Source organism: Moschus berezovskii, chromosome 22, assembly GCF_049115385.1.
Source record: "Moschus berezovskii isolate FMDL1 chromosome 22, NW_MosBer_1.0, whole genome shotgun sequence".
Taxonomy (NCBI): domain Eukaryota; kingdom Metazoa; phylum Chordata; class Mammalia; order Artiodactyla; family Moschidae; genus Moschus; species Moschus berezovskii.
This window is the reverse complement of record NC_142481.1, coordinates 49,797,013-49,813,376: the sequence shown is the minus strand read 5'-3', so window position 1 is coordinate 49,813,376 and position 16,364 is coordinate 49,797,013. Positions and strand designations below refer to the sequence as shown.

The following is a 16,364-nucleotide window of genomic DNA, read 5'->3' as shown; positions in this document are numbered from 1 at the left end:
TGGGGGTTGGGTGCCATGGGGTCAGAGGTCTTGCAGACAGGGTCCTGGGCCAGAGGAGAGACATCCCTCCTCTTGACCCCCCTGGATCCCCCACGGACCCTCCCCCCTCAACCCTAGCTCTTAGGTGGGAACCCTTGACAAAACCGCAGGCCTGTGCAGATCAGGCCTGGATACCAGGGGCTTGACAGCAGCTTGTCAAATCCTGGCCTCTTTCCCTCACTCTCCTCAAGGGCGGCTGCAGGCCTGTGTCCCTGGGTGCCCTGGTTTCCGGTCTCCCCTCCCAGCAGCTGCTCTGGCCTCTTCTCGCCCTGTTATGGCATCCTCATGAGTGTTTGCTCACCCAGCCTGTATCGCACCCTCCAGGCCATAGCTGGTAGGTCCCCTTGGACCAGTTGGGGTCTCTTCCCTGGGATGTGGAGCTGGAGGACGGGAGAGCTGAAGCCTGTGGACCTTGGGGGGCCACAGGTGGGAGGATGAGGCGTGTGCTGTGGGTCCCACCGTGGCTGCCTTTCTCCTCTTGGCTCTGTTCTCATCTCTGGGGAAGCCGAACTAAGCCTGCGTTGATTGTCCCCCCTCCACCCCCCGGGCCCCAGAGGGAAAGGAGCCGGCCTGAGCTGATTGTCAGCCTATAGGCATGGCCTCCTAACTCCCAGCCCTCCTGCCTGCGACAGCTCATCTCCCCTTGGCTGCACATGGCTTTATGCACGTGCATGTCTGAGGCCCCCAGGGGCATTATTGCCATTGTGCTGCTGCTTCCAGGAAGCCCTCCTGATTGCTCCTTCTTGTGGCCGCGGTGCCCAGGCCTCTGTTGGTCCTGTGTAAGGCACACGTCCCCAGGTCCCCCAACCCCGGCTGGCCAGAGTGCCTCAAGGGCAGCAATGAGGACATGGCCCTGGCCCAAGGCTGGTGGACGAGGACAGAAGTGTGGCTGGCGCAGGTCTCTCACAGCTCATGGCAGTCAGCTCCCCTCACTTGTGGGCCGAGACTCCATGAAGAGGCTCTGGCCCAGGCGCCTCCCTCTACCTCCACATGGCTGAGGGACAGCATGGCGGCTGTGTCCAAGCCAAGGGCCGGCTGGACTCCGGCCTGGCCCGGCAGGCTCCTCTGAGCTCAGACCTCTGCAATGGAAAATTGCTGTCATCCCCTCTGTGCTGGCACTGCTGACACACCAGGCCCGCTGGGGCTCCCGCCAGCCGCCTGGCGTGGGGACAGGCTCGCCCCCATGCTGGCCTTTCCAGTGATGCTGTTCAGAATACACCATGTTCCAGGCTGGGCTAGAGTATTAATAACAGCCTCCTCCCAGGACCGCCCCCGAGCCCAGAGCCCTAGCCCGGGACACCCTGTCTGGGCAGGACCTGCCCTGTGAGCCGGGACACTACGGCAGGGACACCCCGGCTCTTTGGGGTCAAGGTGTCCCTTCCCTTGGCGTCCACCCTCAGAGCTTGTGGATGGTGCCCACACGGCCACAGGGAGGGGACTTGGGCCCCCTGAAGCCTTGAAGTCGAGGTCGTCCCAAGCACCTCGAGGACACACCTTCGTGCGGTCACCGTCCCCCGCCCCTGGCATCTGTCCGTCCCGCTGACACTCCCACCCTACGTCACATGTTTGTCCACCCTCATGGGGCAGGGTCTTGTCCCTCTTGCCTGGCCCCAAGAAGGCCCCCCCCCACAAATCTGTGACGTGGGCACAGACAGAGTTGCCGGACACTCAAGGAGACGCAGAGCCTGTATTGGCAAATGGCAGCTTTATTCCATGACACAGAACCCACGGGGCCTCGAACAGAGAGATGGGGGCCATGGGAGGGCGGCTGCTAGAACCCTGCCCAGCACCGAGGAAGACGGCCCGACCCCTTTGGGAGAATTAAAACATAACGTGAGATAAAAAGAAGAGGAAGTGGACAGTCAGTCTGTCCCCACCAGGCTGTGTGTGGCTGTGCCCGGCCCAGCTCCCACTGTCCGAGCCCCTCACCCGCACCCCTCACCCATGGAGGCCGGCCTGGCTGGGCCCCTAGCCCTGCATTCAGACGTTTAAGGTCGGGATACCATTGAGTCCCCGACGTTGCATAACTGCTGTAGGGGTCTCTGGTGAGGTGCCCCAGGGGCCGACTTAATTGAAATGAACAGGAAGCAGGCAGATGGAGTTTTCTGGAACACTTCAGACTGTATGGGTTGCTCCAGACAGCCAGCTCCCCGGGCCTCCTCCGTGTGGGCCGTCCAGGCCCCTCGACTCCTCCGCTGCCTCTGCGGCCAGCAGGATGAATCTGGTGGGGGGAGGGGGGACTGGAAGACACCTGTGGGCCGTGGGGGCCTGGAGGCAGGTATGCGGTCACAGGGGCCAGGGAGAGATGAGGTGGGGACTGCGCTAGGCCTCCAGGGTCCTGGGAATGCCAGCCTCATCAGCCTGGGCGGGGATCCTTCTCTGCTCTCCAGCTCTGAGGGCTCACTCCCAGCTCTGGGACCCCCAGATGGAAGACAGGTGAGGCGGAAAGGTGGAGCCAACAATGAGCACCCAGAGAAGGGGCTCCGGGAGCCTTGGTGTCTGGTGCAAGCCAGCTTGGGGCTCTGTCTCCCTCCCTTTCTGGGGACGCCTCCGGGCAGTGACCCCTGGTGACAAGGAAAGCAGCAGGCACCGCCCCGCCATCCGCCCCCAGCAGTGTCCAAGTCTTGCCAGAGAATGTGCCTTCCTGATGGACGGCCCTGGTCACAGGGCCCCTGAACAGTTGTGTGGACCACCTCCAGCACCTCTCCTGGCCCAAAGCCACCACACTTGCCAGGCGGGCCCAGACTGGCCAGAGCTGTTGCTACAGTGTTGGTCCAATCTGCCCACAATGCCTGTAGTGGAACCTGGTCTGTCCCTGGAGCAGGCCTGGATCCATGGGAGGGGCACTGGGAGGGGATGGCCAAGGTGGCTTTGGGTCACTGAGGGTGTTGGTACTACACTGGGTCCCGGCTGGGGATGGACTGAGGCGTGGTTGTGTGGGTCAGATGGAGACACATGCATGGCATGCAGATGGGCAGATAGTGGAAGGATGAATGGGTGACCAGGTGACAAACAGTAATGGACAGACGGACAGATGGATGGACGGATGGGTGAGAGACTGGATGGCCAAAGAGGTGACCAGATTGGTCAGAGGGATGAACTGATAAAAGAGTCAATAGATAATTTACAGATAGCCTGAAGAGACTGGCAGAACAATGGGTAGACACATGTGCTATAGAACTGGGTCAGGCAGGGTGGGCGGTGCCAGGGCCTGGACTCTGGTGTCCTTTTGAGGATATATTTGGAAGAACTGGCAAACAGGAGGGAGTCAGGGCCAGTCCTGACCTCTCTCCACAGTGTCATTGGGATGAAACCAGGAGGAAGGCCCCTCTCCCGGCCCCTTCCCAGAAGGCCGGCTCCTCTGTCCTACGGTCCATACCCTCCTGGCCCTGAGGCTTTCTCCAGCTCTCCTCTCTGCCCTGTAGCACCCAAGGCTTTCCTTTGGTCCTGGTGGGCCATGGGGACAGGAAGCCTCCTGATTCCGACGGGGTCTGGGGTGTGTCAGCCTGCCCACACAGGGAACGGGGGGCACCGGTCTCTGCCAACAGAATACCCCCAGACACCACCTGGGGACAGTGACACATCCTAGGAGAATGGTCAGAGAGCACAGGGGGTGGGCAAGGTCAAAGGGCCTCACACCAGGGGCTTTCTACATGGGAGTCAGGGGGCCCGGGCCAGCATCTGCCACCCTGGCCATGCCATCCTCCCTGGTGTGGCCTGGTGGGCTGGCAGCTGTGGCTGCTGCCCGCCTCTCTCTGCCCTCCTGGCCTCGCTTTGGCCTCAGAATGGGGGTAAAGCTGCTGTTTCGGTCTGACTTGCGGGGAGGGAGGCTCTGCCAGCAGCCGCATCCTACAGAGCTTTGGGGTCACCAGTGTGTCCAACCTGGGCCTCCTGGGAGGAGATCCCCGCACACGTACCCACCACCAGAGACCCCAGGGGTAGCAGGGCAGGACAGCCTCGGGGCAGAGAGAGGAGGCGGGAGCCCTTCTATCCAGAGGTCCTCTTTGCTTAAGAAAGGCGGCTGCTGCAGATGCAAACTGCGGGAAAACACGGACCGCCAGTCCCCCTCCCACCAGGGCTACTCCTTCTGAGTTTGTCTCTTCAAGCAGGGCCTGAACGTAGTGACTAACAGAAACAGGCTCCCAGGGCACGGAGGAGGCCTACCTTGTGTGACCCGGCCCACACCTTTGGGATCTGCTGACACGGCGCCCACTGGGATGCCCCCTCTCTCCCGCTCTGGGCCTCAGTCTTCAACTGTGCTGCCCACCCGGCCACAACCCTCTGACCTTGCGGACACTCGCTGCTGGCAGGGGCTCCATCTGTCGGCCTGTGGCTGGCCTCTCACACGAGGCTGCTGCAGCCCCAGCCAGTGGCAGGCCTTAGTGTATGAGATACGGGTGTGGGAGCCACACCAGGAAGACAGCCTTTCCCAGCGGGCTTGCAGCGACCTCTTTCCAACAACTGGGGTGGGAGGGCCACCCCAGCTCAGATCCTCAGCCTGAGGTCTGGTCCTGCAGGCTGGTCTGGACTGCTGACACCAGCTGGCCAATGTACTACCACCCCTGGTGTGCCTGCCTGTCCTTGAAGAGGAGCAGAGGCCAGCCAAGCCCACCTGCGGGGCTGCAGTAGTCCTGACATCAGGGCCTCGGACCCCCCCACCAGATCCCGGGCTGCCCTGGGCACCACCCGCTCTCGCCTACCTGCAACCTCATAGGAACAGAGGCCAAGGGGAGGTGGGCCTACAGCATAGCATGTGCGAAACTGCCATTCCAACAGGTTCAGTGCTTGTAAGAGAGCAGACTGCACACGTGACAGGTGCCTCACGAGAGCCTGAATCCCACATGGCCCCTGCTCTTCTGAAACTCACAGAAGCGAGCATCTGAGAGGTTGGCAGCCCTGTGCAGCTCACAGGCTTTCTGGAGGGTAAGAGGTCTAGCTGGGTGGTCAGAGTTAGGGCTCCTGCCAGGTGGGGTCTGAACAGCACCTGGTCTGTGGCAACCGGATGGAGTCCTTCCTCTCAGTACTCAAAGGATAAGTTCTCACAACTCTAGAAAGTAACAGTGACCAACACACACATTGCTGCCTGGAGGACCACAGTTCGGATTTCTCTGAAAACCTAGTTCCTATGCTTTACATACTTCCATGGTTTCTCTTAATTTTTTATTTGGCAAACATTTCTTCTTTATTATCATCATCATGAATATCATCATTTGGACCTTTGCAAGGACTATATACATTCACATTATCATATACTATTGACTTCTTGCCTTTCGGCAGGCCCCTGGGCTCTGGGTTTCAGTAGCTGGTCACTATTGCACTCCAGTCCTGGAACTTCTTACAGCCATGCAGTAAAACCCCGATCAGAGACCATGTCTGCTGTTTGTTCTCCCACTGAGTACAGATCAGAATTTCCTTATTCCTTTATTTCCTCCTTGAGATCGCTGGGGGAACGAATAGGATCGGGGTCAGGGTGAGGCATGGGGCGGGGACTTCAGAGAGACCATCCCCTGAGGAAGAGCTGGACAAAAATGCAGGGTTATATACAGCTGGTCAAGTCTCCAGAAGGTGCAGGGAGGGCAAATTGGTTTTCTTTGTGGGTTTTTTTTTTTCCTTTTTTTGCAAAAGTGTGAAGACAGGAGAGGGTCTGCAGGAAACACGGGGGCTGGGACGGAGAAACGAGCTGGGCGGCAGGCTCGTGTAGCGGGCAGCAGAGGTAGAGGAGGACGAGGAGAAGCAGCAGTGGAAGGCGTTGTGGCTGTCTCCTCGTGCTCGGACAAGCAGTCGAGAATCAACCCGAAAGATTGTCACAGTTTTGTCTCGGAATTATATTCTCTCTCGGAAGGACACATTAGCACTTTTTTCACAAGTGGAAGGATGAGATGTGATGGAAATTCACAGAGGGTGTGAGGACGGACAAGATACCCTTCCTGAGCGTCTGCAGATGCATGCATGCTGGGTGTGTCCCACCGCACATGCACACACACACTTGCACACACGTGTGGGTGCCGAGGGCCTCACTCCCCACCCCACCTGGCCCCAGCGGAGGCGCTGCCATGGAGTTGAAAAGAAAGAAGTTGCTTCCTGTTGGACAAAACACTCCAAACCCCAACACCCCATCGCCCCCCCCAAACAGAATCAAAGCAAGAGAAAAGACGGACACTGGAATCAGCCCAGGCGTGGAGGAAAACAGTGAGAAACATCCTTTGGCAGTGACAACAAAATTTTGGATTTTGACTTCTTGTGTATGTTTTTTGGATTTCCTTTGGAGCAGAGGTGTGTCCGGCATCCTTGGCTAGCTAGCTGGCAAGGTAGTTTACAGGTATGCTTCCTTTCAGTTCAGTTCATTTCCGTCGCTCAGTCGTGTCTGACTCTTTGCGACCCCATGGACTGCAGCATGCTTCCTTTACCTTTTTTTTTTCTTTTTTTAAAAAAACTTTTTGGATTTCTACTTAAAGCCAAAGAATTTGACATTAAAGGAGAAAAAAAATCTGAAATGAAAATTACGACTTGAGTCTGACATCTTTCTCACCAGCCTCACCGCACTGGCCACACGCCCGTGGGGCGGTTTCCATGAACTGGCGGCTCGGATCTCCGGCTATGAAAGAACAGTTTTCCTTTTCCCTTTTGAATCAGGCAAGGGAAGAAAACCCCAGTTTTCTTTGTCCATTTCTGAGTAGCTCTCTTGCCACAAAGTCCTCCAAAACTCTTCAATGAAAATATAAGCCACCAAACAATTCTATTTTTTCATTGAAGACAAAATATGTGAAAGTCATAAAGAGAGAAAAACAAGACAGAGAGAGGGACAGGGAGGGAGAGGCGGGTGTGGACAAGCCGGTCACCTCTGGCCGGCGTCTATCCGCCGCCTAAAGTTCAGTGAGCGGTTTCTGAGGATTCGGAAGAGGTCGAGGCATGATCGTCAGGTAGCTGAGGAAGTCGTGTGAATGCAGTCTTGTCGGTTCTGTTTTCTTTTGGAGAGAAGCAGTAGCAGCGGTGACTCCCATGGTTGGCTCCCAGGGCCGGGTGCGCGTCCTGTGGGCCGGGCGGGGCTGGGCAGTTAGATGGGCATCAGGTCCTGGCCGGTCAGCGGGGCGCTGCGTCCAGGGGGCCAGGTGGGCCAGGGGAGCCGGGGCGGGAAGGCCCAGTGGAGCCCGCCTCGCTGGGGCTGGCAGCGGCCGGGGGCAGGCAGGGGCCCAGGCCTGTGGCGGCATCGGACTGTCCAGGCGCGGGCTCGGCCACGGCGGCCGCAGGGCCCTGCAGGCTCTGTCCGCACACATGGTGGTGCTTCTCCCAGTCCTTGTGCTGGCAGAAGGAGCCGCAGTAGCGGGCCGCGTTGCAACCGCTGCATGTCTCGCTGGCCTTGCGCCCGCAATTCCAGCAGCTCTGGAGGTGAGGGGGGACGATCAGGGTGGCCCAGGCTCACCCCGTTTCCCCCGAGCACCCACCCAGCTGCAGACCAGGCACACGCTCCAAACACACCGGCTCAAACCCAGTCATGGCACCACCAAACAAGAAGAGAAAAAAACTCAACGCTCCCAGGCTCGCAGGTGACCCTCTACATGGCCCCTTGGCTGGGCCACTCCGGGGGGACAGGCTCCCACCACCCCAGCCCACCCCAGACAAGTTCATGGTGTGCCACGGCCCCTTCCCTCTCTTTCACGAATCCCTCCTGGCACTGCCAGGGCTTTGATACCAGAATGTTACAGCCTGGGCAGAGTAAAGGGGTGGTGAGCGCCACAGCTGCTGAAGTCCTTTCCCTACCACTGGGCCTCTGCTCCTTTTTTGTGGAACAAGCAATGACCCCAGCCACCCACGTGAGCAGAATATGGGCAGGGATTCCACCTTCGAAAGACTGGGAGCAGCAGCGTGGGCTGTGGGGTGGGGAAGCCAAGCCGCCCTGGGAGGAAGGCCCATGGTAGCCTCCCAAGCCTCCTGCTGGCCACCCTCTGCAGGTGTGCCCCCAGCTCCCGCCCTCGTGGCTTCCTGCATCCCTGTCGGCTCACTCCCTCCAGGACTGCCTGGATGGACGGCCCTGCCTGTGGGCTCCCTGACACCCACCGTTACCCCCATGCACGTCCATGGCCTGAAGCAGCACAGGCCGTCCTTCTGCATCCCCGTTCCCTTGGCCCCTCAGACCATCAGGTCTGTCTGCTCCAGCTGAGAGCGCAGTGGAAAAGAGATGCATACGGGCACCACCTGACCGGGAGTTATCTCCTCATTCCCTCTCAGGGCCAGTACAGCACAGACAGGCCCAGGGGATTTTGGAGAAGTGCCTTCCTTGAAGACAGTCCAGGGGCCCCTGAAGAAGGCCGCACCCTTCGCTTCATCTCTCTGCCTTCAGAGCCATTCTCAGACAAAGAGAGAATGTACTTGGTTACCCAGGGTTCCCACCCGCCCCTCTGGACCAGTCCAGCCTGCAGACGCACAGGTACCAGGACAGTGACTTGTGCACACTTCTGCTTTCAGGGATCAGAGAGATCGTGGGCTTTGGTGTCAGCCAGCCTGGGTTTGAACAACGGTCCCACCACTTCCTGGGGAGTGACTGGGGGCGATCCAGCCACTCTCTGGAGGCATCAGTTTCCACATCTGTACAATGGGGACACCCACAGGATCCAGCTCACCAGGCCACGTGGGGTCAAGAGGCCCTGGGGCTGCACAAGGCCACGTGGCTGGAAGGTGGTGGAGCCGGGGTGGTGCCCCAGACTAGGGGCGGGGGTGGGGGGCGGCCCTACCTCGCTGGAGTCCTCCTGCTGGTTGACCACAGTGAGGGCGTCCTCGGAGGCCTGCCGCCGTGCCTCTGCCAGGGCCCGCTCCATCTTGGCCCTCTCTGTGCTGATAAGCTCGTGGGCCTTGCGCTCAGCATCAGATACGGCTTTCTGCAGCTCTGACATTGCCTGCCGCTTCACCTCATTCACCGCCTCCTCTGAAAAGGACACCTTGGGCTGTCTGTCTCCTGGGCCAGCCCAGCTGGGTATCCCCTGCCCACAACCCCAGGGAGGGCAACCAGGCATGATTGTGGGGGAATCTCCAAAGCCTGCCCTCTACTGTATGCAGGGTGCCATGCCCTAGAGGGTGTAGAGTGGGTCAGCAGACCTGGGAAGGCCCTGCTGGGCCCCTCCAGCATACGGGGAGGGCAGGAAAGTCTAGGGCCCCATGCCATCCCCACTTACCCGCCTTCCTCCAGATCTCCTCGGGCATGTAGCCTGACAGGGTCCGAGGCATGAACTCCCGGTGGACATCTGAAACACAGGGGCACCAGCGTCACACACAAGATGGGGCCACGCCTGCTTGGGCCCTGGGAGCAGGGTGTGGGAGTGATCTTGGGGGTCCCTGAGGTACACATGGGGGAAACCCTATCTCTGCAGCTGGTGGAGGGGGGAACAGGGCAATGTCATGAAGGGAGACTGTCGGGGGCAATGGGCCTTGGATTTGACTGGGAGCTGGGCTGAGATGGCCTCTCTCAGGTTCCATGGTCATCAGGCCCCCGGGGCCTCCCATTGCCGAGCCCCTGTCCCATTGGAACCAAGAACTGAGCCTTCCTGAAGGTCAGGCAGTGTCTGTGCAGCAGAAGACCCCTCTTTTCCAGGTGGGGCGGTTTGGGTGCTATTTCCCTGCAGGGCCATAATCAGTGATGGCCTGGCCTTGGTCCCCCTGCACCGGCCCTACACGTGCCCTACAGCGCACCTAGCTGAGCGCCCTCTGTGCCTGCGGAGCTGCCAAGGGGCCGGGCGGTCGGCCCGGGGCCCTTCTTGCTGTCCTCTGCCGCGTCGCTGCAGCGCCGGATCCAGTGGTTGAGCTCCTCGCGGTCAGCCTCCTGACAGCGGCGCAGCACGGTCAGTGACCGCCGCGTCTTCTCAGCCATGTCCATGATGCAGTTCAGGAGCTGTGGGCACCCAGGGTGGGTGAGCCGCACGCAGAGGAGGACAGCTCACTGTCCCACACTCCAGCCCGGTCCACCCGACCGTGTGGCCTGCCCGCGGCTCTTGAGGCATTGGCTGGAAAATCCATTTCTGCTGCTGCAAAAGATCCCTGAGCACCTGGGCAAGGGCTGGGGAGGCACCCAGGGCTCCCACTGGTGGGGAGACTGTCCAGGACCCAAAGCTGGGGCTCTCCTTGCACCCCTGGAGTCGCAGTCTGCCCCGTGGAGCAGAGGGGTCAGTGCTGCTCTGGGGACAGCCCTTCTCTTGGGCTCCCCTCCCCAAAAGGTCGCGGGACAGGCATGACCTGAAAATGGTGTTGAAGGGGTCCAACCCTCATGGCCAAGGGAACTTCCTCAGGGAGACAGTCCATGGCGGCCCAGGGGGAAGCGTTCTGAGGCTGGCCAGGAGTGCAGAGGAAGCAGAGGCATGGGCACAGGGCCGAGGGAGGGCACAGCAGCCCGCGCCTGAAGGTTGGGCAGAGCGCCTGGGAGTGGCTGCGGCACCCCGTGGCCTGAGCCTGGACACTCACGTTATTGAGGTGCTTCCACTCTTCCGCCCACTCGCGCTCCGTGAGCCTGTGGTCAATCACTTCCTCAGGCCGGGATCCGTGCATTGCTGCGGAGGGAGCGGACGCTCAGGCCCCGCCCCTGCTAATCAAGCCACGCCCCTGCTCACCCCAGACCCCGCCCACAGGCTGTGCCCTCCTGGGGAAAGTGGGGAGGTGAGGAAGGGAACCCAGGGCCCTGACCCTCTCTCTGCCCACCGTCCTGGGTGGGATGAGTCAGGAACTGGCCTCTCCTCTACTCATGCTTGAGAGGAAGAAACTGGTATCCCCATTCCTCGCTTTGGCTATTCCTTCCCCTCCCCCAAATCCAGCTACTCTCTCTCTTTCTGCCCCCTGCTGCCAGAGAAGTGGCCATGGACCTCACTTAAGGGGTGTCTCCACTGCTGAGGGTCTCCTTGTGGCTGCCTGGCTTCATCTCACACTTTACTGCTTTTCCTGAGCTAGCTGAACTCCTATGCACCCTCCAAAGCCCAGGTGGCAGGCTCCTTCCTCCTCAGCACCCTTGGGCTCCCAGATTTCCTTAAGCCCTTTATATCTCTGGTTGTTTAGTAATCACAGGTGCTTCTTTGTTTATTCTCAATCACACAAAAGACTGTGTCAGTCCACAGGGCAGGGCTGACAAAGCCCGATCCCCTCCGTGGGCTGAGCTCCTGCTTGGTAAGAGGGGTGCCGGGCTTAATCTGCTGGGTCTCAAGTGAGCAGCTCCAAGTGTGGTCTCCTGAGAAACAGTGGGGCTGGGAAAAGTCAAAAGCCCTGGCATTCATTCCCCATGGGGCCTGGGCCCCTTGTCTTACCTGTGCCTCACTTTCCTAGCCTCCCTGCCTCCTGAATGGGAGAGGAGAGCCCCTGGTGTGGATGGAGGAGGGCTCTGTACTTAGTGCTTTACCCATTCATCCCTGCTTCATCTTCTAGGGGAGGGAATCCTGCTGTTATTTCCACTTTACAGATGAGGAAACTGAGGCTGGTTAAGGGGACATGTTGATCAAGGTCAAGCAAGGTTGACTGGCGCTGGGGCTGTGCTCTTAGCCACTGGCTGGTACAGCTCCAGGGACTGAAACAATGGGATGCCCCCACTCCATAATCAGAAACAAAACAACCATGAGCTGAGAAATTCATGCCAGAGGGGCAGCATCTGGCATTCTCACAGCTTCTCCTCTTATACTGCTTGAAATACCAAACAGGATCACCCTCACTGAGACCCAGCATGCTCCATGCTTCCTGGGCTGGGGTCTACTTAGGCCTTTATTGGTTCCCAAACCTGAAACACCTCCTCAAATTGCAGCTGAGGTGGGAGGTGGTAGACAGAGCCCGCTGTCCACCCACCGCCCTGCCCTGCTGCCCGTGGAGCTGGGGCCCGTGCCAACGCCCCAACCAAAATAGTGGCTGAGATCTGCCTGACAGCTGGCGTTTATTTTTGCGTTAGCAGAAGCGGATGGGAATTAGCACCTGCCTGACCCGGCTGTGGGGAGCCAGACGCTGTCACCTGCTGCCTGGGCCCAGGCCCTGGCAGCTCCCATAGGGAGGAGGCGGGGAGATGGCCTGATAAGAGGCAAGGCCTCTGCTGACCCTGACTCTGGGCCCCTAGTTGGTGTCCCAGGCCTCCATTTCAGGGGCAGCCTTTGCAGGCTGGTCTCATTCATTTCTTTGACCAGCACAGAGGAGGCTCAGAAGGCCAGTCGTCATTGCTAGACGACTTTGGGCATGTCCATTATCCCTCTGGGCCTCAGTCTGCCCATCTGTAAGGTGGATGGACTAACACATCGCACAGGTGTATCAAAACACATTCGGGGTGCTGCCTTCTGGAGCCCAGTAAAGCATATAGTGCCAACCAGACTTCCACCAAGAGCTGTCAGCCTGCCACCAGCACAGCTGGGCCCTATGGCACCCACTCTGGACCCAGCCCTCTATTAACCCCTCATGCCCCAAGGGCAGGGCTGCTCACAGACCAATCAGCAGCGAGGCTGCAGGTGTGCAGAGATGGGGGGGGGGCTGTGACTTGCCCAGGGGCACCTGGGGAATCTCAGAGCTCAGAGGACCAGGCAGTCCTGCCCCCAGGGGTGTGGCCCCAGCGCCCAGTCTCTCTCATCTCCTTCCTCTGCTCAGGGACCACCCCGCTATAGATCTGGTGTTTTGGTGTTGATGCCCATCCCGTTAGAGGGCAGAACTGGCTGTGTGTGATCAGTGGTGCCTTCACGTTCCCTTGGGGCACCCAGGCCTTGCAGGTGAGGCCACAGCTCCTATGCCTTGGGGACTCCCACGTGCCAGGTGTTTCCTGGCTACCATGCACCCTGAGAGGCTCTAAGTCCCCCAGGACAGGTACCTCTGTAGCCATGGTGCCCCTCCTTCCATGGGGAGGGGTCTTCCTGGGCCTGGGGGATGTCGGGTTGTCCCCCAGGACAGAGTCTCGAAAGATGACTGTCCCTCAGGCTTCCAGGTGCAGCCCAGCTGGGGTGGGGTGCAGACCCTTCCTCTGCACCATGTTCTCATGTCCATCATTCCAGACAGACATGTCCAGGCGGCGCCCACCTGCAGGTACACACAGCCGCCCTGGCTGCCCCTGCCCACACCACTCACCCAGCTGCCGGTGGCGCTCCCGCAGCTCCCGGGGGTCAAGGTGGCGGTAGGAGTCCCGGAAATGGTGGGCCATGGCCATGTCCTCCAGGCGGTAGTGTGGGGGCGGCGGTGGGTGGGGCAGCCCGTTGTTGGGGCTGTAGCGCTGGGCAGGGCTCAGGGTGCACGGCCGTTTGCTGAGGTGTTCTGGGTGCAGTGGGTCCCGGTCTGACCCATTCTCTTTGGTCCTGGTCCAGAGAGCAGGTGGGGACATAGTCAAGGGACCACGAGCCACGGACGGAGGGGAGAGTGGGAGGCAGGGGCGTGGACAGAGTAAGCAAGCAGGAGACAGACCTGGCCGCTGGGGGCCTGGCGCCCCTCTCCCCTCCTTCTCAGGGGTGGGGGCTCCTGGGACTTGGGGGTCAGGGTGCCTGGGTCTTCTTGAAGAGAGTGGGGAGACAGCCTTCCCTGGCAGCAGGACACATACCCGTGCTGTGACCCAGCAGTGGGCGTCAGCCCAGGCACCTGGGGACCTCGGGCCGTTGGACATTCGGGCACACCTGCAGGAAACTCCTGCCAGGCAGACTCTCTCCTGTCTCCTCCCCTGTCCTCCCGGGGTGGGGTTAGGAGCATTTGAGTCCTCAGGAGGCCTCGCCACAGCCGGACAGGGTGGCCTCCTGGTGATCATCCTGTGCAGTTAAGGCTGAACTTGACCAGCCCAGTGGCTGTGGCCATGAAACACAACATGGTTTCCACCTGAGTTCTCAGCCCTGGCACTGGGCGCCCACTGAACCTCGGCAGGAGGGCAGCTCTCAGGAGTCAGAAGGGGAGGGCACTGCCTGTCGCGCCCCTAGATACCTGTCGGGAGTCCTCCTCTTGCCGTTGTCGTTAACCTCCAGCAGGAGCTCTGAGGAGTCGACAGGGGAAGAGGCGTCAGCATCCAGCAGGGCTTGCTCGTGCTGGGCCAGGTACTGTGCAGGGCTCTGCTTGGCCAGGCGGGCGCAGTGCAGGAGCTCCCGCTGCAGCAGGGGCAGGTTAGCCTGCAAGGAGGGCGGGACAGGCTTAGAATGGCTGCCGGCTGAGGTCAGGGCATGAGGGTGCTCAGATGTGAGGCAGGGAGGCCAATGGCCAACCTTGCTGTGTGACTTTGGGCAAGATGCACAACCTCTCTGGGCCTTGAATTCCTCTGCTACAGCCTGGGAATGCGGAGAAGGCAATGGCAAGCCACTCCAGTTGCCTAGAAATCCCATGGATGGAGGAGCCTGGTAGGCTGCAGTCCGTGGGGTCGCTAAGGGTCGGACACGACTGAGCGACTTCACTTTCACTTTTCACTTTCCACTTTCACACACTGGAGAAGGAAATGGCAACCCACTCCAGTGTTCTTGCCTGGAGAATCCCAGGGACGGGGGAGCTGGTGGGCTTCCGTCTATGGGGTCACACAGAGTCGGACACGACTGAAGTGACTTAGCAGCAGCAGCAGCAGCAGCCTGGGAATGAGGGCAAGACCATGCCCCCAGGGGATTTGGGGTTTTTTCCTGTCACTAAACTCCCTTCTGCTCTGGCATCAGGAGAAGGCGAGGAGGGATCCTCCTCAGGATCCACTGCCTGTACCCATGGGATCAGGTCTTGGGTGAACCGTTCTTGGAGGAGGGGGTGAGGCTCAGAGCCGAGGGGCAGCCCCCACACTTGTCTTGACTTGCACCATGGAGAAGGACCCCAGCACACCTGCCCCAGATGGCTGGCCCCTGCCTTCCCACTTCCTGTGGGTCCCCAGCCCAGCCTGGAATGCTCTGTATGCCCACATCACTAAGCTGATACGTGGTCACCTCCTGGGGGGGAGGGGGTCTGGACACGACCACTTGGCTCCACATTTGTGGGTTAGGGCACCATAGCACAGGAGGGCGTGGTGTGTGTGGGGTGGGTACAGGATTCGCATGCAGATCTGGCCTGCGACAACTGGATGTAACCGCTGTGCCCTCCAGCCTCTGCCCTCACCAGGCTCTGGGCCTGCCAGCTGGGCCGCAGGGGGCTCTGTGGTCTTCCCAGAACCACCATTGGGTGAGGGGTGCAGGCTGGATGGGGGCCCAGCGCAGGCCACTGGGGACAGCCAGAGTTCTGAGTATTTGTAAATAAATGCAGTTCCTCAACTTTCTCATGGTGTTTCCAAGCTGCCTCGTGGCCCCTCCCACCTCTGCCTCCCCAGCCCCCGCCCGCCATCCACCCGGGGACAGATCAAGCTGCTGATGCGTTTTCGTGAGGCAGCGCGGGCTGCCAGGCCTGTTTTTCTATTTGGATAGCTGAACAAGGGCCAGCCCGCCATCTGTTGAACACGTTAGGAGCATGAGCTGGGAAAGGAGGTCCCAGGAGATTGGAAGACGCCAAACATCCTCCCTCCCACTCCTCTCCCGGCACAGCAGGGTGGGGACGGCGCGGCTGGCCGCTGCCCGCCCGCCACCCATGGAAACATCTGGATTCCTGGCCGGCTGGGGCCAGCTGGGAGCAGGGGCCGCGGGCAGAGGGCCGGCCGGGTGGGTGGCATCTCCTGGCTTCTGGAAAGCCCCACCACCCAGCCACGCACAGTGTCAGGCTCAGGAGAGGATGCAGAGCTCCTGGGGCCCTGGGCTGGGGGAATGGGGACCCCAGGCCAGAAGAAATGGGTAGAGATTGGGGGGCCTCATGTCCCTCCAAGACAGCAGCCCGAGTGCTGTCTCCAGGACTCAGGGCGCCCGGGATGCCTCACCACTGATAAGTGAACCCTGCTCTGCCCCTTGATCAAAGGCTCCACCCTGCCCTCTTCCCAGAGGGGCACTCAGGCCGGAGGACGACGGTGTCAGTGGAGCAGGTGTCTCTTATGTAACGAGGGTTTATGATGTTTCCATCGTCTCCACTGCACGCACAGCCTGCGTGACTGGGGGCCCTGTCTCAGCCCACCCTGGCTATGCTGTGTGACTGTGGGCAGGTCACTTAACTTCTCTGACTCCTGCCTCACCTGCAGCTGGAGTTGCGAGAAGCTGTGGCTCCTCCCATTCCTCGCGTGAGTTAAGTCCAGTCCCACCTGGGGAGGTGGGCAGTCACACCCCAGGGACTTTCAGTTACCCAAGGGCAGAGCTGGCTGTGAGCCTGGTAGACCGGATGCAGCTCCTGCCTCTTTCATGGGAGATGGCCAAGGGGGCCACCACGCAAGTACACCATGGTGGGCCTGGGGGGCCATCAATTCACTGGAAGGCACTGTCCTTGCTGCTCCCAGGTCACAGGTGGGAAAACTGAGCCCCCCCGCTGCCGCCAGCAGGCTG

General features: G+C 60.2%; 1 protein-coding gene across 8 annotated transcripts in view; it reads right to left on the bottom strand.

The window, feature by feature from the left end:
• Window positions 1-5,444: 5,444 nt before the first annotated feature.
• CBFA2T3 (CBFA2/RUNX1 partner transcriptional co-repressor 3) overlaps window positions 5,445-16,364 on the bottom strand; it is a 79,534-nt gene continuing 68,614 nt past the window's right edge. For all 8 annotated transcript variants that reach the window (XM_055412938.2, XM_055412937.2, XM_055412939.2 and 5 more), the window contains 7 exons: window positions 13,930-14,111; window positions 13,096-13,319; window positions 10,486-10,571; window positions 9,721-9,919; window positions 9,207-9,275; window positions 8,769-8,959; window positions 5,445-7,419 (listed from right to left, as the gene is read on the bottom strand). In XM_055412938.2, coding sequence (XP_055268913.2) covers window positions 7,120-7,419; window positions 8,769-8,959; window positions 9,207-9,275; window positions 9,721-9,919; window positions 10,486-10,571; window positions 13,096-13,319; window positions 13,930-14,111 — 1,251 coding nt within the window. In that variant the 3' untranslated portion in view covers window positions 5,445-7,119. The remainder of the gene's footprint in view (window positions 7,420-8,768; window positions 8,960-9,206; window positions 9,276-9,720; window positions 9,920-10,485; window positions 10,572-13,095; window positions 13,320-13,929; window positions 14,112-16,364) is intronic.